Source organism: Rhinopithecus roxellana, chromosome 20, assembly GCF_007565055.1.
Source record: "Rhinopithecus roxellana isolate Shanxi Qingling chromosome 20, ASM756505v1, whole genome shotgun sequence".
Classification (NCBI taxonomy): domain Eukaryota; kingdom Metazoa; phylum Chordata; class Mammalia; order Primates; family Cercopithecidae; genus Rhinopithecus; species Rhinopithecus roxellana.
Genome location: NC_044568.1, coordinates 1011909 through 1035235, shown reverse-complemented (window position 1 = coordinate 1035235; position 23327 = coordinate 1011909). Strand labels below are relative to the sequence as shown.

The 23327-nt window shown below is 43.6% G+C and overlaps 1 protein-coding gene across 2 annotated transcripts in view; it reads right to left on the bottom strand.

Moving 5' to 3' along the window:
- The window catches only part of PRKCB (protein kinase C beta), a 392285-nt gene that overhangs the window by 27727 nt on the left and 341231 nt on the right, over positions 1-23327 (bottom strand). For both annotated transcript variants that reach the window (XM_030924982.1, XM_030924983.1), the window contains exons 11-16: positions 21526-21617; positions 19295-19357; positions 12603-12741; positions 8587-8667; positions 8211-8318; positions 2556-2696 (exon numbers count right to left, since the gene is read on the bottom strand). In XM_030924982.1, the coding sequence (XP_030780842.1) occupies positions 2556-2696; positions 8211-8318; positions 8587-8667; positions 12603-12741; positions 19295-19357; positions 21526-21617 (624 nt within the window). The remainder of the gene's footprint in view (positions 1-2555; positions 2697-8210; positions 8319-8586; positions 8668-12602; positions 12742-19294; positions 19358-21525; positions 21618-23327) is intronic.

Here is a 23327-nt window from a genome sequence, read left to right as displayed (position 1 = left end):
GGACAGCACACTTTACAAACCACGGCACTACAGCTAGAACATGACCCCCAGATGTCCGCTGGGTTCTATGCTGGTGGGGATGGGAGCATGTGCGTCTTTCCTCTGGCCAAGTGAGAAAAGGGAGGTCCACATTTCGAGATCTCATAAATAACCCCACAAAAACCATATGAGTTATACATCTCACCTTCGAGTTCCCAGTTTCCTGAACAAATAGTTCCCTCTTCAGTATTACCTTTTCATCTTTTTCCAAATGGGCCCATAAAAGCTGTGATGCTGCTCGTGACATGTGGGGCCCTCTTCAACCCCAACGTACACACAGATGTTATCTTAAGGAATAGCAGCAGCAGGATTCTGCCCCTCAAAGACCCTGCATCAAGACGTTAATTAATGTATGATACAGCTAACGAAAACCACGATCAGCTCTCTGTGAGTGCCTCCTCTGTTCCAGGCTTGTACAAAGTGCTTTATGCATCATAACAACCCTCTGATGTCAAAACTATTATCATCACTGTATTACGGATGATGACACAGTGGATCAGAGAGGGAAAAGGACTGGTCCCAGTTCACCAGCTCTGGAATAACCAAGGGATAGTTTGATCCACAGTACTCACTGAGAGTCAGACACGATTAAGAGTATTGTGCTCAATTCTGTGTCTGTATTTTAAGACAGATATGGATGTCATGGAGAACAACAGGCACCTGGAAGTGAGGTCCTATGGAACATGCTTGCAGGAGGGGGTGGGGCAGGATTTAACTGGAAATCACAGGATTCAAGAAGGAATCAGGGCGGGGCTGTGGCTCAAGCCTGTAATCCCAGCACTTTGGGAGGCTAAGGCGGGTGGATCACCTGAGGTCAGGAGTTCGAGACCAGCCTGGCCAACATGGTGAAATCCAGTCTCTACTAAAAATACAAAAATTGGCCAGGCATGGTGGCAGGCACCTGTAATCCCAGCTACTCAGGAGGCTGAGGCAGGAGAATTGCTTGAACCCAGGAGGTGGGTTGCAGTGAGCCGAGATTGCACCACTGCGCTCTAGCCTGGGTGACACAGCGAGACTCCATCTCAAAAAAAAAAAAAAAAAAAGAAGAAGAAGAATTAGAACCTGCATCCGCAAATGTCTGAAGGTTGATCCACACACAGAGAGAGGCTCTAGAGGGAGTTCTGGTAAGGCTGATCTGACGGCAGTGTGTAAGTTGGCAATAATGAGAAGGGTCACAAAGTAGAACTGGCTGCCTCTAAGGGCCATGGCTTCCTGCACCAGGAGGCATCCAGGGAGAAATGGGATGCGTGGAGGTTGGTGTAGAGCTCTGATTCTAGCCATTTGGGATGAGGGGAAGGTGCGACACTAGGGAGAGGTGAGCATCACCTGGGAGACTCCTGAACTATGTGTCCTTTGTCCCTGCGCTTCCTGGTGGGCCTCCAATACCATCAGACTGTCTGAGGCTTGGATCCTCCCTTCATCACAGCTGGCTGAGTGACCCTGAACAGAGCACTTAACCCCTCTGAGCCCATTTCCTCTTCCGTAACATGGAATGACAGCACCTTCCTTCACAGGCTGTGGTGAGGATTTAATTAGATGCTGCATGAGAATGCTTAACATGATGCCTAGCACGTAAGTGCTCAAGAAAGGAATAACAATACTTGTATCAAAATAACTTCCATTATTATCTTCTTCATCTTAACACTCAAACCCTTACAACGTTAGGTTTCAATGACGGTGTTTATGTTCAGTCTTCAGCCTCAGTCAGTAGTTTTACGACCCATCATCGAGTCACCAGGTCTAACCTCTATTTAATTTCACAAAGAAATATCCTCCCAGCAGAATCACAGTTTGATTAATTCAGGTGCAAACTCTTCTTTCCTGATGCCGACAAGTACTCCCTGCTGAGTCTTGGGGGATAGAAAACCTTCCTGTGGGTACATGGACTGTGAGAAATGTGGGAGTTTTATTCTTGCATTATAAAAGTTATGTCAAAGCCGTCTCCACACCCAAACCCTCCAGGAGGGGGTCTTCAGTTCAAGAGGACGTCAGTCTCTGCTTTACTCTGTTTCGCCTTGGGTGGGAGCTGGCTGCTGAACTGCCATCTTATTTACTGACTCAGACATAGTGTATGTTTCAGAATTAAATTTAAATACTGTTGAGATAAACAACATGACCTTTTCAATGTCAGTATGAAGAGAAAATGACACAGTTGAACCGAGAGAAAGAATGAGGGCAAAATTAGATCCTTTATCATAGTCCAAAAACGGATCTGAACTCTGCTCACCCAAGAACCATTCTCAGAAAGTTGTCAGCGAAGACAGTTACAATAATTGAATCAATGAAACAAAAATTCAATAGGCATCATCGCTTCCATCTTTATAGAGACAGAGCTGGGCCAATGGAAAAGTCCATCTTTGTACCCAGTGATTTTGTGCATACGTGTGAACACATACACCCACGTTCCAGTAGACACACTGATGTCTACCCCTCAGGGAGCATTTGGAAAACATGGGGAACAGGGAAGAATACCTTGTATGTGAATAGTCGGCAGTCAGAGAGAATGGGCTACTTACAGCTTTTGGCTTATATGGGGGCTGGATCTCTTTGCGTTCAAGTTTCTCCCAATCAATATACCGGAAAAATGCATGCTCTTTGATATCACGTTCGCCTTCAGGTCCACAACCCAAACGTTTGCCCGGGTGTTTGGTCATCAGCTTTGAGAGAAAGAAAAACATTGAATTTGATGAGTTTCAGAAGAGGAAATGTGAGACACTCAGAAATTATTACTCCAAGGCATTAGGAAAGAAAGCACAAATGAAGAATCTCAACTCATTTTTGTTCTTTGCTTTTTATTGCAGCAAAAAATCCCAACCAGGATTTTGTAGGAGAGGACCTGATAACAGGACCTGCTGCCGATCATCTCTTACGGTTAATCAAAACGAAGCCTGAATGTGACCCTGAACTTCAAGTTAGAAACGCTGCATGAGGGCCAGGCACAGTGGCTCATGCCTGTAATCCCAGCACTTTGGGAGGCCTAGGCAGGCAAATCACAAGGTCAAGAGATCGAGACCATCCTGGGCAACATGATCAAACCCTGTCTCTTCTAAAAATACAAAAATTAGCTGGGTGTGGTGGCACACACCTGTAGTCCCAGCTACTCGGGAGGCTGAGGCAGGAGAATCCTTGAACCCAGGAAGCGGAGGTTGCAGTGAGCTGAGGTTGCGCCACTGCACTCCACAGTCTGGCGACAGAGAGAGACTCCGTCTCAAAAAGAAAAAAAAAAAAAAAAAAAAAAAAGAAAATAAAACAAAAGAAAAAAAGAAATGCCACATGATCCATTTTGGTTTAAGAATAAGTTTTGTGCAATTACCAGTGCATTTAATTAGGGCAGTTTCAATACCTTCAAACTTCCCTCCTCCCATAACAAGAAAACTGGAGTTTGACAAAAGCAAAGGCTACATTCATTCAGATACCATTTGCATTTCTCAGTAAAGCACTTGCAAAAATGACAAAACAGAAGAAAAAGTATTAGTCAAAGGGGCCCAAGTTTCAAGTAATTACTTTCTGAAAGCTCATTAAATAGTCAAAACCTAGCCCAGCTCATTTCCCTTGTATCATACATTACACACAACGCCGCTGAGGTTTCTTTGGTGTTCCGTTTAAATTACTTAATTATCAAAACCCTCCATCTTTGGGTCTCTGAGTGCTAAATAACAAGATGAATAGATGCTCCAAGATGAAACCAGACAGGCTTCCTCTTGTAAATGAGTCCAAAGCAGCATGAAAATATCTCTGATCTCAAGACTTGAGCAAATGCACAAAGGGTAAAGATGGAAGAGTTGGTGATTAATTAAAAAAAAAAAAGAAAGGAAGGAAGAAAGAAACATACAAGTGCAAAAGCTTTCCAGAGTTGACATCACACTGAGCAGCCCATGATGGCAGAATCTTCTGCCCAGGACTTGCGGATGATGGGGAAAGGATGAACCCAGAAATTCATTCCTACACTGTTGGACCGTCACTCAGCCTGTTGCCCCCTTACAAGACAATTTGTGGTCACACACACAAGCATGTACTTCTCATATAAACCATATCCTCCAGGGTGGGGAAATTCACTGAGCACTGACATTCTAAGCTAGCTACCTCTTTATTTACATGCACGATCTTCCCTGATCATTGTAATAACACAATGAGGTGAGTATACTGTTTTTCCCATTTGAATAAAAAGGCAATGCACACTCAGAGAAGTTGAGGAACAGCAAGGACTCAAGAAATAGGAAGTGGCAGTCAGTAAGAGCTGGGTGCAGACTCCACCTCTGCTTAGCTCTAAAACTTGGGCCATTAAGAAAAATGGGAGCGCATTTCAGACATGGTTTTCTCAGGAATTTTTGTGGCCTGGCTTTGTCAGGAGTGGTTTATGGAGGGTGAGGAAATTGAGTCAAGCCTTGACATTTGTGTAAGATTAGGATGTGAGGAATGAAAGGGCAGGGAGGTTTTGGTTCACACTGATAATAATAATAATATCAATAATGGCTTCCGTGTACTGAGCATGACGACATCATATGCATTCAGGCTCCGTGCTAAAGGCTTCCCAGCCGTTACCCATTACTCTTTAACCTTTGCAACAATACTCTGAGGCCTCAGCAACTATTATCCCCCATTTTCTAGGTAAAGGATGTAGGGGCAGAGAAGTAAAGTCATCTGTCTAAGGTCAAACAGCTAAGGAGCAGGGCAAGGCTTTGAACAGCTCTGCCTGGCTCAGGACTCATAGCTTTATGTTCACTGAACAGTCTCAGCTGTTCAGTGTCTGCTGGTTTTCACCCTAAGGTACGGCCTGTTTGGGCTTCTGTTTGCTTCAAGTCTGTTCAAAGTGGGCATAGCCCTCTGAGTAAGGTTTTACTAATTTTGGGGGGGAGGGGAGGTAGAAAATCGGGCCTTTGAGGGGATGGACATATAAAGGACACTGCTTCAATTAAACAGGAGACTGTTTTCAAAAGCTCAACTGAATTTCTGTCTAAGTAGGAGGATGCCAAGCAAAGAAAAGGCACTGCAGAAACATTCAGCATTAATTCGGAGTCTCTGCCCAGTTCCCGCACTCTTGCTCTAATGTGCCCGAAGCCATGTAGACAGCTGGATTTAATCACTGTTCCAATCTCTGATCACCTCCCAGACGCATCCCCTGGGGCTCGCTGTTCTGGAGGAAGCATTTGGCTGTTCGCTTGAGCGTCACTCGTTTCTGGAGTACCCTCCTTGAAGGAAGAGCCTGCATTGGACTCAGCCCACTCAATTAATAATGGTCCCCAAACTCAACAGTAAGAGAGTCACCCCAGTTAATCATGAAGGTTATGGGTCCTGAATTAATAGAAAACGGCCCTACCAGGGAAACTGCTAATTGGAGCTGAAGCTGAAGACAACTGACCTGGAAAATCCTCTCTCCTCCATGACCCACTTAGAACCCCCAGCTGTCCAGGCAGGGCAGGCATGTGAAGGGGGAGGACTCTGTGCATGTACTGAACACCTACTACGTGCCCACATCATGCAAGGAGCTTTCTCTTACGTTATCTCATTTAATGCTCTCAAAAACTCTTTTCAGTGAGTACTACTATTTCATTTTTTAAAATAAACAAAAGCACAGAGATGCGAAGGAAGTGGCTTAAGATCTTGCACCTAGGCTGGGTGCAGTGGCCCATGCCTGTAATCCTAGCACTTTGGGAGGCAGAGGCAGTAGGATCACTTGAGCCTGGGAGATCAAGGCTGCAGTGAGCCATGATCATGCCACGGCACCCTAGCCTGTGTGACAGAGCGAGATGTTGTCAAAAAAAAAAAAAAAAAAGACCCTGCACCTAGAAAATGGAAAAGTCAAGATTTGCAAAGGGTCTCTTGATCTCCAAAATCCCCTACTTTAAAAGTTGCAATTCCAGGGGATGCAAACTCAAATGCCAAGAGGAACCAGGCAGATAACACAAAATAGTGTCAGCACTAGTAATAGAAATAATAACTTCCAAGGGGTTTGAAGCAGAGTGCCAGCCTCTACTCGAAGTGATTTACAGTATTCAGCTGTTTAATCATCAAAGAACCCTGTGTGGACTGCTATTATTATTCCCAATCTGCAGACGCCGTCAAACAACTTCCCCATGGTCCTAGGGCATTAATGCCTGAACCAGGATTTGAACTTGGATAGAATTGGCCACATGAGAATTTCTGTGAATTACAGAGGGCAAGCCCCAACCACAGAGGGCAGTGGTTTCCAATCTAGCTGACTGGTGCTTTGTAAGAATGACAAGCCAATGTGGCAAGATCTGATTTTTCAAGAGAAACCTGAAAGCTGAATGTTTATGAGAAATCTCCTGATCCTGGCCAGGCGCGGTGGCTCAAGCCTGTAATCCCAGCACTTTGGGAGGCCGAGATGGGCGTATCACGAGGTCAGGAGATCGAGACCATCCTGGCTAACACGGTGAAACTTCGTCTCTACTAAAAAATACAAAAAACTAGCCGGGCGAGGTGGCGGGTGCCTGTAGTCCCAGCTACTCGGGAGGCTGAGGCAGGAGAATGGCTTAAACCCGGGAGGCGGAGCTTGCAGTGAGCTGAGATCCGGCCACTGCACTCCAGCCTGGGTGACAGAACGAGACTCTGTCTCAAAAAAAAAAAAAAAAAAAAAAAAAGAGAAATCTCCTGATCCTTATATGCTGGCAATTATTAAACAAATTAAAAGCTCCAGGTATCACCTTCTGTCTACCCCTCCCACCCTTCAATACCATGTCTATAGAGGGTACAGGCCTTCGTGTGTGCCTTCTTTTTCTTTATGGGCTTTGCTTAGGTTCCTAACGTACCTCTGCGACTCCCCTCTCTATTCTTCATTTTCTTTCTGCCTGCCTCACACCCTCAAAGAAAATATTTTCAAGCAATTCACTTTAGATGTTCGGGATTGAGACTAATTCACAGGTGGTTTCCCCAGGGATACGTGCATCTTAGCCTATGTAGCTGAGGTGCAAACCTTAGGTGATTCACTGAGAGTGGGAATTTAGGCAGTGTGACAAGGCACTTTTAGGCTGAGAGGCTGGCCCAGCTATTCCAAACTGGGCCAAGCCTCAGATTGGCCTGCCTGAGTTTCCCAGCTTTCCTTCACCCAAACCAGTGCATTCAGCATCTGGCTAGGGTCAGGAAGAGCAAAGTAGGGCATGAAAAGTCTGTAAGCATCCCATAGATCTAGGACTGGCAGCCCTGGTTTATTCAGACACACAGGTGGGAACCTGCTGATTAAGGCATGGCCATGTTCTAACCTGTACCACTGGGTGGTGGGAGAGCAAATTCTTTATTAGTATATTACACTTGGAACATATTTTCTGGGCATCTAATTCGATTGCTTTCAGGCTTCCATCAGAGTTGAAAAATCACTTCATTTGGACAGTATGTTTAAAGGCAGTGGTGTGCAAGCCAAATGGAGACTTTTCCAAAACACTCATACCCAGATTTAATCTCTGGGGTGAGGCAGAAGCATGTGCATTCTGGTAAGGCACTTCGGGTTATCCTGATGGCTCCAAAAGTGAGTGTCACTGATCTTTAGGATCTCACACAAGTCACTGTGAGTATGCCTTGGTCCAACACAAGAGGCAAAACAAACAATCCTTCCCCATAAACACACGTCCTGCTTTCTTCGCAGGTGCCCTGTGCATAAACTGTAGATGTACAAGCGTGCATTCCCTTTTAGCCATTTGTGTGCATGTTGGGGGAGAGGGGACAGTGGGATTTTGAATTTCAGTCTGCTTATCTAGAGAATTCCTTAACCTCAACACTGCCTGGTATTTTTAGAACAAAAGTTGCACGCTCTTGGTATTAACTAAACACATACAGCAGAGCAGGACAAGATAGCCTGAGTTGTGCCAAAGACCTCTTGTGCCCTTTCCCATGACTTCTAGCTCTTTGACAAAATCTCTGTGCTTTCTACCTCATTCACTCAATAAGCATTCCCCTGTGCTGGTTCAGAGACTACAGCCCAGCCAGCAGCAAGACGCAGCTGCAGGCAGCTCTCTGTGGCACTTCTGTGCAAATCAGAAAAAAAGTTCTCTCTCCTCTGGGAAGTAGCAGCTCCATGCCAGGGTTCTCATATTGCCAAATGGAGTGAAGGGTGGAGTTCAGGCTCTGTTCCCCCACAGTGGGGTGTCCTTGGGCAAGCTACATCCCACATGCCTATATGTGGTGGTCCTGGCCACAGCTTTAAGAGACGTACTTACTCCTTTGCAGATGGCCACAGCTTCCTTGGACATAGACTTGGGATAGGCTACGTTGTGTTCCATGATGGACTGGAAGAGTTCATCTTCATCTTCCCCTTCAAAGGGTGCCTGTATGACAGGGGAGGGTGGGAGGAGAAGAATCCCTGCTTGAACCCTCCCCGTAGCCCCCCTCAACTGGCAGACTCTCCTCCCTGGGGCCTACAGTGAAGCCACACACCCAGGCTTTCAAATGACCACAGACTTGTATGACCCCAAGGCTGGGAAAGTCATAGAGGTTCCAATTTATGAGCTGTTACCAAACATGCATTCTCCTAAAGAAACCATGTGGATAGGGGTAGGGAGGACTTCTCTTATCGATCACTTAAAATTCAGTTACCTGCCCAGCCAACATTTCATACAGCAGGACTCCAAATGCCCACCAATCCACGGACTTCCCATAGGGCTGATAAGCAATTATCTAGAAAACAGAAGGCATCCTATCAGGGAGGTTTGCAGTTCATGTATCTTCTGGAGACAGATTCCACTCTTCTTTTACAAGAAGGCCAGTGCCCACCTGAGCTATTTCTTTACATTAATTACTCAGGGAATGACAGACATGCTTTGCAGAGGTACCTGCAGCTGGGCAAACACCTGTGGCTGTCACATTGCCTTTTCGAAGCACTAAGCACGGTGTATTATTATTATCATTATTTTCAAAACAGTGAGCATGGAATTTTTAAAAGAAAAACTGTCTTTACTCTTCACTGTAAAAGTTATAACATTTACACAATAATGTAAATATACTTAACACTACTAAACTGTACACTTAGAAATGGTTAAAATAGTAAACTTTATGTAGCATGTTTTTAAAACATAATTACAAATAAAAACGTTTAAGAGGTAATACTATTTGTTACTATTTTACTATTTCTTTATAAAACATAGCTAAGCTGAGATGATCACATGAAAATCACCCATAATCCTTTATTAAGAGAAAAATTATGACTAATATTTGGTCTACTTCATTCCATACTCTTTTCTCTGAATACATATTAAACTCTGTGTGTATGTGCATGCTTTACATAAACACTTCGGTATGTGGACCATTTTTTTCTTTCTTTCTTTTTTTTTTTTCTAATGTTGTCTCTTTTTGTCACCTAGGCTGGAGTGTGGTGGCGCAATCATAGCTCATAGCTCACAGCCTTGGCCTCCTGGGCTCAAGCAATCCCTGCACCTCAGCCTCCTGTGTAGTTGGGACTACAGGCGCTCACCACCATGCTATTTAATTTTTTGTAGGGATGGGGTCTCTCTATATTGCCCAGACTGATCTCAAACTCAAGCAATCCTCCCACTTTGGCCTCCCAAAGCGCTCGGATTATGGGCAGTAGATCTTTAATAAAGCCAGTTATTCACTTAAATTTTCCTTGCTAATTTAATATTTGTATATGAACATAATCAGTTTTTATCTCTGCATAGCATTCCATTGAATGGATACACCAAAGTCTATCTTATAAATTTCCAATTGATTAGGCTTCTTCCTATGCTGTAACATACATTCTTGTAATTAGACATTTGGACATCTGTCCAAGTATTTCCTTAAGATAAACTCCTACATGCAGAATTGGTGTATCATGTGGTATATGCAGTTGTGAAGTTTTCAATTCATATTCCCAAACTGCCAGAACATGGAAAAGTCTAGAAGAGCCATGTGATGGTCCATCTTTCAGTATGTAGGGATGTAAAACTAACCATGTCAGCGGTTAAGAGGTAATACAGCAAAGGCTAAAGGCTGAGGTCTGAGGGTTAGGCAGTTTGACTTTGAATCCTGACTGCTGTCTACCAGTAGGTTGTCTGATCACGGGAGAAGTTACTTAACTTCTATAATATCTATATCATGGAGTTACATGAGATACTAGGTGGCTTTCACATATTATGCTCTCAAAATGTTAACTAATCCTAGAATGTTTTATAATTCAGTTATTGCTTGTTTAACTCAAAAAGGGTATTTGAGCAAACTTGGCTATAAAGTGAATGTCCGTTTCTTGATCTCTATCTCCCACTTTGATTTCTATTCCAAAATCAGAAACGCAGAGATGTTGTTTACAGGATATGAAATTTCAGTTAAGTAGGTGGAATAAATTCAAGAGATCTATCGTATAACACAGTAACTATAGTTAATAACTATCTATTGTATTCTTGAAAATTGCTAAGAGGGATTTTTAAGTGTTCTTACCACAAAAAAAAAAAGTATGTGAGATAATAAATATGTTAATTAACTCAACTTAGCCATTCCACAATGTATATGCATTTCAGAACAACATGTTGCACATGATAAATGTATACAATTTTACTTGTCAATTATGAATGAATGAAATGCGTTCTGAGAAGTAACCCACAAGACAAGGAAGGGGAAGCATTCCAGGAGAACACTTCTCATTGAAAGTGTTTTCACACTTTTAAAGTACTTCAAGTCTTATTTGATCCTCATGACAACCCAACAAGTTAATCTTTTTACAAAGGAAACTAGAGCCTGGGATGTGAGACCAGTTGCCAGAGGTGATGTGGTTAGTTCATGACAAAGCCTGACCTGCAGCTTATCCCTCCCATCTGCGGGCTGGAGGGGAGGCGACTTCATCAGCAACACAGTTCAGGGTTTCTTGTGCTTGTCTGGATCACCACCAGTGAGGAATTTCTGAGAACCCCAAATCCTGGGCCTCACCCTGCAGAGATTCTAATGGGATGGCATTTGGGCAGCCCACATTGTTTTCTGTTTGTTTGTCTGTGGGTTTTTTTTTTTTTTTTCTTTTTTTGAGACAGGGTCTCGCTCTGTTTCCCAGGCTGAGGTGCAGTGGCATGATCACTGCTTACTGCAGCCTCCACCTGCTGGGCTCGAGCGATCCTCCCACCTTAGCCTCCTGAGTACTCAGGACAGCAGGTATAAGCTAGTGCGCTGGGCGAATTTTTATTTTATTTTTTTTGTAGAGATTAGGGTCTCACTATGTTGTTCAGTCTGCTCTCAAACTCCTACCCTCAAGCGATCTTCTTGCCTCTGCCTCCCAAAATGCTGAGATTACAGGGGTGAGCCACCATGCCCCAGCTGCATCCTACATCGTAAAAGCTCCCTCATGACTCTAAACTGCAGTTAGAGTTGAGAACCAGAGATTATGGAACCCATGGCCTATCAGGAAGTTGTGTTATAGATTGTGTCATATCTAATTAATTAACAAAATGATAATAGACCAAAGTATATCACATTGGGAGAACTTCATTGGGTCTGAATAAAGCCTTATTATTTTTGAATTACTTTATTACTCAAGTAATATACAAATATATTTACCTTGTAAAAAAAATGTCAGCAGTATACAGAAGTAGCTAAATTTCTCTTTTACAATTCCCTTATCTTCAGAGGCAACCAGTGTTATAAAATCAGTCTGAAATCTTCCAGATTTTTGTATGCTTTTACTAATTGAAAACAGAGCAGTGTTCTGTGTATTTCTGTTTTATCCATAAATAGTATCACATTGTTGTCATTCCTCTTTCCTTCTTTCTTTTTTTTTTTTTTTTTTTTTTTTTGAGACAGGGTCTTACTGTGTCATCCAGGCTGGAGTGCAGTGGCATAATCACGGCTCACTGCAGCCTGGACCTCCTGGGGCTCAGGTGATTCTCTTACCTCAGTCTCCCAAGTAGCTGGGACTACAGGAACGTGTCACCACACCTGGCTAATATTTGTATTTTTTGTAGAGACAAGGTCTCGCCACGTTGCCCAGGTTGTTCTGGAGCTCCTGGGCTCAAGTGATCCATTTGCCTCTGCCTCCTAAAGTGCTGGGATTACAGGCACGAGCTGCCGTGCCTGGTCTTGTATTTGTCATTCTGTACCTTGATTTTTTTTCTCTAACAATGTGTCTTGAAGATCTTTTCATACCTACATACATATCTAACTCACTCTTCTGAATTGGTGCCTGGTAGTATTTCATGCTATAAATAAATCATGGGCTATTGTCCATTTTCCTACTGAGGAACATATACAGGACACAGATCCCATGTCATATGCCAGCCCAGGGGATCTGCTCCTTCTCTCTCAACAAACATTTCAATGTCACAATTAGGCGGTATCACATGGCTGTGAGCCACAGCAGTCTGATGAAGAATTTTACTGATGTGTGTTGGATGGTTCTTTTGAGTTTTATTTAAATTTTCTCCCAAACCTTGATGTATTTTGGGCTTGGGCTTCTGGATGTGTGCTAAATTAATTTGCATGTGTGATCTCAAAGGGAGGATTCAGAGTATGGAATAAGATTCTGCCCGAGGTTCCCTTGCAAGGTACCACCCTCGACCCTTCCTAGCTCTCACACAGCCAACTGGGGAGCAGAGGGTACATCACTGCAATGTGAACGTGTGCCCAGCAGCTCTCACCTCAGGGGCGATGTAGTCTGGAGTGCCACAGAATGTCTTGGTTGTCACCCCATCCCAGATGTTCTCCTTACACATGCCAAAATCAGCAATCTTGATGTGCCCCTCAGAATCGAGCATCACGTTGTCAAGTTTTAGGTCACTATGGCAGACACAAGAATTTAGAGATTTAATTAATTGCTATGCATTTCAAGCCAAGCAACAGCCACTCATTATGCATAAAACACTGTGTTAGGTGTTGTGTGGGCACAAAGGTCAGTAGAAACCAGCCTTTGACCTCCAACAGCTTACAATCTGGCAGGGAAATAAAAAGTGGTCCACAAACCTCCGTGCTTATCTTTTTCTACAGAGCCAACTGTGCCAAGTGTCTCACAAGGACACAAAGAGACAGCACTTCTGAAAAGAGGGAGAACCCCAGAAAGTTAAGCAAAGGGCAGAGCATCCATGACACTTCCTGGATCCAGGAAAATTCCAAGAATTTTCCTTTGCAACTTAAGGACCCCTTATATTTTGTAAGAAGATACATTTTTCACAAAATTATTACTTTTTAAAATATCTCTAACGATTACAAAGAAAAAAAAAGCCGATTGAAGGAAATATTTAATGCTAAGTGTTCCCTGATCTCTTGGACCACCTCCTAGGAAATGACCCAGGAGTTTCCATTGATTCTTTGAATCAAAAACTATTTGGCTGGGCATGTTGGCTCACACTTGCAATTCCAGCACTTTGGGAGGTCAAGGCAGTTGGATCACAAGGTCAGGAGTTCAAGACCAGCCTGGCCAATATGGTGAAACCCCATCTCTACTAAAAATAAAAAATTAGCCTGTAATCCCAACACTTTGGGAGGCCGAGACGGGTGGATCGCGAGGTCAGGAGATCGAGACCAACCTAGCTAACACGGCGAAACCCCGTCTCTACTAAAAAATACAAAAAACTAGCTGGGTGAGTTGGCGGGCGCCTGTAGTCCCAGCTACTTGGGAGGCTGAGGCAGGAGAATGGCGTAAACCCGGGAGGCGGAGCTTGCAGTGAGCTGAGATCCGGCCACTGCACTCCAGCCTGGGCAACAGAGCGAGACTCCATCTCAAAAAAAAAAATAAAAATAAAAATAAAAAATTAGCTGGACGTGGTGGCGGGTGCCTGTAGTCCCAGCTACCCGGGAGGCTGAGGCAGGAGAATAGCTTGAACCCGGGAGGCGGAGGTTTCAGTGAGCCGAGACAGCACCACCGCACTCCAGCCTGGGTGACAGAGCGAGACTCCGTCTCAAAAACAACAAAAAAATTGTTGCACAATTACTATATGACAGGCACTATGCCTGGATGTAGTATGTAGCTGTAAACAAGATAAGCCTCCTATTCTCCAGATAAAATTTCAGTGCTGGGAAAAAGATAACAATTACTCTATAAGCATGATTATTATAGATTCTGATAAGTGGTATGATGAAAATAAAGAGGACATAAGATAGTGATTAGAGGAAGTCACTTTAAGCAGGGTGTCAGTCAGAAAGGACCTCTCTAAGGTGGTGACATTTGAGCTCTAACCTAAAGGACATGTGCTGTATTCTCCTTTATTTTCACATGTGTTGATAAGTAGAGCTTGATATTTTGGGGAACACTTGTAGGTCTTTAGCACACAAGATGGATCCAATATCAACACACGCTCCTCCTCCCTAAACACGTACTCCAATGTCAATGCTTTATATTTCAGCACCAGTGAGCAAAGCTAAGCGATGGATCAGATGGTCCCAGTCCTAATAGAAGATGGGGAACTCCGACTTCCTGAGAGGTAGGGGGATCTATTGCTTAATTCAGATGTTTCCCTTTGGTCATCTTCACTGGGCAGTGGGCATCTGTGGTTCTGCCTATTCTAGTATTTTGTGATGACAGCATTCTAATATTCCTTAGAAGAAACACCCTCATCCAATTCTTCCATGGGTGTAGCATGGCTTCCATGTAACATGGCTCCAGGAATGGTCATGTGGGCCTGTCCTGGCCAATGGAAATATTCCATTCTTCTGGTCACAGTGATTGATTCAGGAACGGGCATGTGATCCAATCTGAGCCAATCAAAGCTGTTAAGTATTAGTGCCGGCACTTTGGCTGGCACAATCAGGAAAGGGATAAGTGCATTTTACATTGGGGTTGTTCAAGTGGTATTATGGAAGTCTAGAAATTCCAGGGGTCACCAGATGAAGAGAAGCAATCTAATACAGAGAAAGTAGAGCCTAGAGGGAGGATGATAAAGTGTGCCCTCATAACATGCACTTGAGCCTCTGCATGTATCCAGGCCTAAAGTCAGATCTGCGCCTGGATTTTTAAGCTATGTCAGCCAATAAATGCCTCTTTTAACACTAAGTTACTTTGAATTGAGTTGCTGTCATCATTTCCGACTAAAAGAATACAATCTGAAAACTATATCCTGGCATCTCCTATCTGTGTCTGTGGGTTCTCCTTATTCAAACGGAGGGGGAGGTCCACTTGCACTCGCCCACTGATGTTTGCCAATCCCAACACGCCATGCCTTTGGCGCTGTCCGTGGTGCTGCTCGTATCCAGCCTTCATGCTCATCTACAAGCCACCATGATTTGAGTGAAAGTTTGGAACTCAGAAAACCCAGGCTTTGCAGCAATTTGCTTTTCCTAAACTTACTAGGTAGGTCTATATGTGATATATGTGATTTCTCTAATAGTGACAAATGACATCCCTTCAGCTGGACCATATGCCCAGAAGCAGGTAGCTGGGTAGACTAGGGAAGTGATAAAATCTTCATCTATTATAGAAAAGAAGTTTCAGATGCCAAGAGCCAGGCAGTCCTGAGGCTGGAGGGCACCTCTGTCATCTTCACCGTCACATAGCAGTGTTTTGATATCACACCCTAATCTTTTGTTCTATGTAATAAATCCTCATTTCTGCTTCAAATGATGGATGGAGAAATTATTTTCATTTTTCAGAAAACCATCAAGGGCAAAACCAACACACATTCCAGATATAGTAGTTGGTAAATCAGAAACTAAGTTTGATAGGAAGAATCTTTTTCCCTCCTCGCCCCCCAACACAACATATCCAGTTCCTTAAAGATGGTAAGTCTAACATAATCTGTCATCCTCTTTACTTAAGAACTGTTCAATTAAGTAGAGATTTAGATGAAGGAGGTAGTGATTTGTAACATCTTAAAAGACTTTACCACTACGAAGGCAATCTCTATGAAATGACAAAACCATACATCTTTTGTCAAGTAATTTATTTTTTACCATTTCTATTTGACTATCAATTTCAAGAAATCTATTTCCAAGAAGTGTTCTAGAGGGTGAGCAACAAAAACCAACTGTGATGACTTCTACCTGAAAAGGAATTCATCAAAGGATATTGGGGAGCTCATGGAATCTTTGAGGAGATTGAAGAACCAGATTAAGAGTCTATACAGCCCAAAACAATGCCTAACTGCAACTCAGAGCTTGTCCAATGACACCAGCACCCAAGTTGCCATGGGACACAAACATCACCCCTTATTCCACGAAGCCCTAAGATGGACTCTGCCTATTGCTGTTAAGACCCTCTTCTCTTGCCTCTGGAAAGTAATTGCTAATAATTACTATGGCCTCTCTTGATTCTGTGCTTTCTGCTTCCTTGGCCACTAGTTTCTGATTCAAGGTCTTGAGTAAGTGTGACCAAATGTCAGTGCTTGGGTTGTGTGCCTGCCCTGGCTACAGGGGGGCTGTGAAATGAGTATCTGTCATTTTCATTATCTATAGTAGGAGATTGACTGTGTTCTTACACATATGCAAAAGAAGGGTTCAGATGAAGACTGGCCTAAAAGATTGATAAATATCCCTTTAAAGACCATATTAATAGTGGAAGATTAAAGGGAGAGTATGTAGTTAGTTTAGGAAAAGGGGCTTTGGAATAGGTATCATATTAGCACCTGAAATGCTAATCTTTGAATTTTACCACCTGGATCTGGATTCATGGATCCGAGATCCCAATGTGGCTTCCTGATTGATTAGAAACTAGCCCTGAATCACAACTCAATTGACTAGAACTCTAATTATTTCCTTTCCTGTTTCCTACACTGGGACTCGATTTTCTTCCAATAAACTTGTAGTTCCATGTTTAATCTTCTCAAGAACCCAGTTGGTTCTACTTTAGTAGAGGCACATCCCACATAGGAGTTAGGTCCTAATGTCAGCACCCAAGTTGAAAATCATGTAGAGTGAAAAATCAGCCATGATCCCTGTCTCTGTGGTTAAGCACGAGCTGAAGTCATTGGCTTGAATTTAGGGATCACATCATATGGAAGAGATCATATGCACCTTTTTTTTTTCTTGAGATGGAGTTTCATTCTTGTTGCCCAGGCTGGAGTGCAACAGGGCGATCTTGGCTCACCACAACTTCTGTCTCCTGGGTTCAAGCGATTCTCCTGCCTCAGCCTCCCAAGTAGCTCGGATTACAGGCATGTGCAACCACACCCAGCTAATGTTCGCATTTTTTTTAGTAGAGATGGGGTTTCACCATGTTGGCCAGGCTGGTCACCAACTCCTGACCTCAGGCAATCCGCCCGCCTCAGCCTCTCTACGTGCTGGGTTTACAGGCGTGAGCCACTGCCCCCAGCCTCATGTGTACCTTTCAACACCAGAATTATATTCAGCACAAAATGATACTGTCACTATGAGAGTCAAAAGAGAAACTAAGGGAATTAGATGATTTCCACGTGCCATTTCATGCACACAGTGAATGTGTTCATTGAGGGCAAACATGGGCATGGACAGAATGATCATACTATTTAAAATTTAAATTCTCCTTTTTTTAGAGACAGGGTCTTGCTCTGTTGCCCAGGCTGGAGTGCAGTGGCACCATCATAGCTCACTGCAGTTTTGAACTCCTGGGCTCAAGTGATCCTCCTGCCTCAGCTTCTAAATTCGTCTTCTTCTCTCTATTTTTACACTTTCACTAGGATCACCCACATGCCAAGTAAAACCACTCCTCTTCTTGACCTTCTTCCCTCCATCATTAGGAGAAAGTAGGAATGGTGGGGACTTTGTGCACTCAGAATAAGATCATCCTTCCCCCTATAGATTTCATATCAGCACTCCAAGGTGTGACTAAAAGCCCCAGGACTCTGAAAGCTTCTGACAAGGCCCCCACTTCCCATCCCTCCGTCCTGCCAGCACCCCATAGCCTTGCCTCCACTATCTGCCTTGTACTTACCAGGGCTAATCTAATCATGATAATCTAATCATGCTTGTTTTTTTTTTTTTTTTTTTTTTTTTTTTTTTTGAGACAGGGTCTCGCTCTGTCACCCAGGCTGGAATGCAGTAGTATGATCATAGCTCACTGCATCCTTGAACTCCTGGGCTCAATTGATCATCCCACCTCAGCCTCCTAAGTAGCTAGGTCTATAGGTATGCACCACCACACCTGGCTAATTGTATTTTATTTTTAGAGATGGGGGCCTCACTATGTTGCCTAGGCTGGTCTGAAGCTCCTAGCTTGAAGCAGTCTTCCTGCCTCGGCATCCCAAAGCGCTGGGATTACAGGTGGTAGCTACTGTGCCCAGCCCCCTCATGCCTTTTAATCCCATATCCCGCAGTTAAAGCAAAGGGCCCAGGACTCCCAAGTCACCCCTAACTCTCCAGGCTCTCATCACTATGCTCTCTACAGAATGAGAGGGAATCCTCCAACACCCAGGGTACACCAGCACCCTCCCCTGCTTGATTTATCTCTATAGTACTTATCACTACTTGGCAGACTATGTTTTTATGATTCACTTATCTTTCTCCCACCACAAAAAGATATAAACTCCTACAGGGGCAAGGGGTTTCATCTGTTTTATTCACTTCTGTATGCCCACCACCCAGAAGAGTGCCTAGAATATAGTAGGATTTGATAAATATGTGTCAAACGCATGAATGGAATAGACTTTTGTGGTTCTTCATAATCGTTGAAATAGACCCCCACCCATGCCAAGCGCTGTTTGGAAGCCTCATGCCTTGCAGCCTCTCTTGCATAACAAACCAGCCCAAGCCTGCACTGGCTATGCCATTTGCATCAACGTAGTACAAGGAGAATTGTACGCCCTGGACTCGCTAACAAATAGCAGCCTCGGGTGCAATCATCTGCCTTGCATGAAATATAAAATGATATGACTCATGCAGCTATGATCATCCATTTGCTCCTCCAAAAACCAGCAAATGCCAAGTCCTGAACTTAATCCTGTCTTTCAGAGCGGCCACTCAGAGATCCATTTCCAAGTTGTAGTTACATAGCAGAAATAAATAAATAAATAAATAAATAAATAAATAAATAAATAAATAAATAAATAATGTTTCATAGTAATGTGATCCATCACATTCTGCCAGCCAAAATTCTTTGCCTGCTCCTCAAATGTAGGGTCCACAAGCAAGAGAAAGAAGTACTGGGGTCCTCTCTGTGAGTCTCCTCTTAGAGCAAATGGTCTCCTGTTTGAGGCTCTGAACCATCATTGGTGACACAGTCCATCGAGATTTTCTACCACCATATAGAGCTGTCCAAACTTTGCCAGGGCAGTGGGCGATGCTGCCTGGCAGAACACATGCCCAAGTTAGTTCTGGAGGATTCCTCCCCCACCACGGATTCTAATTTTAAAAGCAGCTGAAGAAAGAGGCAGGGCAGGGAGGAGCTGAGGGAGATGAAGAGATGGAAAGTACAGCAGTGTTCACTTACCGGTAAATGATGCCCTTACTCTGTAAGAAGAACAGACCGATGGCAATTTCTGCAGCGTAAAATCTGAAATTAAAAAAAAAGAAAAAAAAAGCAATGGAGAAACTCAAGGACACCATATGCTTGGCAATGCTCAGAATTCAATACAATATTGAACTAGGTGCAGGGCATTAAAGAACCCATGGATGGTCAGCTAAATAGCTCATAAAATGCTGACAGTACGGATGGATTCACAGGGTGGTTTAGAAGGTGATGGGGTTGCCTTAAGGACAAATTGGGTGTAGGCAGAAGTTCAGCAATTGTATAGTGGAGAGGGGGCCATGGGATATGATGAGCTGGATGGAGAATTACGGTTTCACTAGCTGGGCAACATAGTGAGGCCTTCTCTCTACTAAAAATAAAAGAAAAAAAAATAACTGGGAGTGGTGGCACATGCCTGTGATCCCAGCTACTTGGAAGGCTGAGGCAAGAGGATTGCTTGAGCCCAGGAGATCAAGGGGGCAGAGAGCTATAATCAGGGTCACTGCACTCCAGTCTGAGCAACAGAGTGAGACCCTGTCCCCCAACCCCCACAAAAAGAGAGAGAATTATAGTTTCAGACTGTATCACAAGTTAAAATTATCTTGACAATAGCAGGTAACATCTGTTGAAGGTTTACCATCTGCCTAGCACCGTTTTAGGCATTACCTGATTTAATCCCAATAATAATGCTGTAAGGTAGGTCCTACTATTATCTTCCCGTTCCTCAAATGAGGAAACTGAGGGTTAGAGAGATTAACTTGAGCAAGTTATATAGCGAATGAATGGCACAGCTGGAATCAGAAACAACATCTGTCTAAAGTGTAACCTCTTATTGAAGGTCAACCCATAAAGAAAGAGGTTTCGAGAGAACTAGGAAGCCCAGTTATGCCACAAAGGTTGGGCAGGGCTTTGGGGAACTATGCAAAGTGTCTTGACATGTCTTGTGTGACAACAGAATTAAAGCCTATGGTCAATTAGATGTTAGAAGTAAAAGCAAAGCTAATCCTATTAGAGTCATGCCAGAAGATATGAATGGCTAGATTTGGAAGCACAAGAATAATGCAAATCCTATCAGAACACAGTGCTCACAACCTGGCCAGGTGGAAGGAGAGGGGGCAAGCTGAACTGGGCGGGAGCCACCGAGCCTCTGGTATGACAGGGTGGGGTTCTAGATGAGCTCTGGGGGCTCTATGGAGAGGCAATAAGATCCTAGCAAACTCCCCAGGAGAGGTTATCATTGCTGATTCCTACAACTTGCAATGTTCCTAAGCAGGGGAGTGACATGATGAGATTTGTGTTCTGAAAAGAAGATACTGTAGCTGCCTTTTAAACTGAAGGGGATGGAGTTGACTCAGCAGAGGAAACACATTTCCAACAACCAAGAATCAGTCTCCCCATCCCAGGAACCACAGACCATTGCCACTGAGCACCTTGATCCTTCACCCCCGTGGAGTAAAGGCATCTAAGAGGGAGAGTGGTATAAGATAAAGAACATGTGCAAAGAAACACTGGGGTCAGAATTCAGGAACTGCTTCTTACTAGCTTCATGAATATGAGCAAGCTTTCAAAACCTTGCATCTCCATTTCCTTGTTTGTAAAGCAGAGGTGGTAGCATCTCCCTCCCAGAGTTATTCTCAGGGTTGAGACGATGTTTGTTAAGCACTTAGGGCCTGGCTCATAGTAAGTTCTCAATAAATATTAGCAAATGGACACATAAAATCTACAGTGATAATCCCCAGGGAAGATATAGGGCCTTTCTAAGCAGTCAGGGACATGGATTAGAAATAAAGAAATAGCTGTGGCTTTAGAGCTTTGAGTTTTGTTTTATTTTTCAGAAGAGACTACAGTGTGCGCCACCATCCCCAGCTAAGTTTTTTGTTTTTTATAGAGATGGTATCTAGTCATGGTGCCCAGGCTGGCCTTTAACTCTGAGCTCAAGCGATCCTCCAATCTCAGCCTCCCAAAACAGAGATTACAGGTATGAGCCATGGTGTCTGGCTGAGCTTCAGGTTCTTAGCTGGTGTCAGAAAAAAAAAGAAGCATCTCATATTAAGCAGAACACCTTTCTTCCCTGGCTAAATATTTTTTCAAAAAGATGCCCGAGGTGTTTAAAAATCCCTCTTTGGCAAAAACAAACAAACAAAAACACCCAAAGGAACCACTAACCTACCCATTTATCCCGAAGAGAAAGCACAGCACTAGTTCTCACTTACACAGCATGGGGCTCCTTGAACCGGCCAACTTGCTGGATGTGATACATGAGGTCGCCCCCGTTGACATACTCCATCACAAAGTACAGGCGGTCCTGGAAGAGGACAGCAAACAGCAACATTAGCATCCTGTAGCTTCTGGGGCTCCAAATGGACAGTGAGGGAAGAGCTGGAATTTATGATGAAAACTTCCAGGACTCTCTGACAGATCCCTGTTTGCTGGGCTTGCTGTTTCCCCAAGGGTAACGTTTTTGTTACTGGAACTATGCAAGCGAGCATAGGTGATACACAGATAATTTTTTTCATTAACAATTACAATGTTGGCTAGGCATGGTGGCTCATGCCTACAGATTACACCTGTAATCTCTGCACTTTGGGAGACTGAGGTGGGCAGATCACCTGAGGTCAGGAGTTCAAGACCAGCCTGGCCAAAATGGCAAAATTCCATCTCTACTGAAAAAAAAACAAAAGGAAAAAAAAACAAAAATTAGCAAGTAATGGTGGCAGATGCCTGTAATCCCAGCTACTCAGGAGGCTGAGGCAGGAGACTCGCTTGAACCTGGGAGGGGGATGTTGCCGTGAGCCAAGATCATGACACTGCACTCCAGCCTGGGTGAGAGTGAGACTCCATCTCAAAAATAATAATAATAATAATTACAAGTTTATATTTTTTGCTGGAAAATATAATTAGCATATTAATATTGTGACTTAACTGATATTATTGTTTAGGATAAGGCTGATTTTAACAAAAAGTGGAAAATAGTAAGTAAATAATGTTACAGATGATAGGTAGCTGTAGTAGCCAGCCTTTATGATGCCCCCCGACCGCCCCAGTGATTTTTCAAACTCTTGGTATTTATGTACTTGTGTAGTACCTTCCCATAACGAATAGGACTGACCTGTGTAACCCATTGGATATTGCAAAAATGACAATGTATGACTTCCAGGAGTAGCACATAAAAGACCTACAGCTTCCATCCTGCTCTCTCAGATCGCTTGCTTTTTGGGAAGCCTGCCGCCATGCCATAAGGATGCTCAAGCAGTACTACAGAAAGGTACATTTGGCAAAGAACTGAGGCCTCCTGCCAACAGCCAGCACCAACTCCAGTCCTATGAGAGAATCACCTTGGAAACAGATCCTTCACCCGAGACAAGCCTTCAGATGAATAGAATTCCAGCTGGCAATCTGACTCAATCCTTTGAGACCCAGAGCCAGATCAACTAGGTAAAGCATTCCCAAATTCCTGCCCCACAGCAACTGAGATAATGAATGCTTATTGTTGTTTTAAGCCACTGAATTTTGAGGTACTCACCAAAAGATAACACAGTAGCTATCAAAAACAAAAAGATGAATTATCAAGATTTGAAAAACAATAACCTAGGAAGGCATGTCCAGAAGTAAAAGAAATGGGGCCAGAAAAAAATCTGTGTCCTAATCAGGGAAGTTTTCAGCATGTCTTTCAAGGGATATTGTGAACTTCTTCAAGTCAGGGGCTATGCCCTTCTTGGCTGTGTAAGCCCTGTTCCTGATAGCACAACTAGCACATAGTAGGTGCCCAGAGAGTGAAAGGGCACAAGCTTTGGTGCCAAAGACACTTCATTTGGAAATCCAGCTCTGTCTCTTAATAGCTGGATGTATCTGGAGAAGTTATTCAACACCTGGGTTTCCTCATCTGTCAAGAGGAGATAAGAGTAGAACCTCAGTGATGTTGCTGGGATTAAATAAGACAGATATGTGTTTTGGTCCTTGGGCAACACCAATATGTGACTTGCGTCTCTCCTTCCATCAGAGGGTGTTTGCTAAA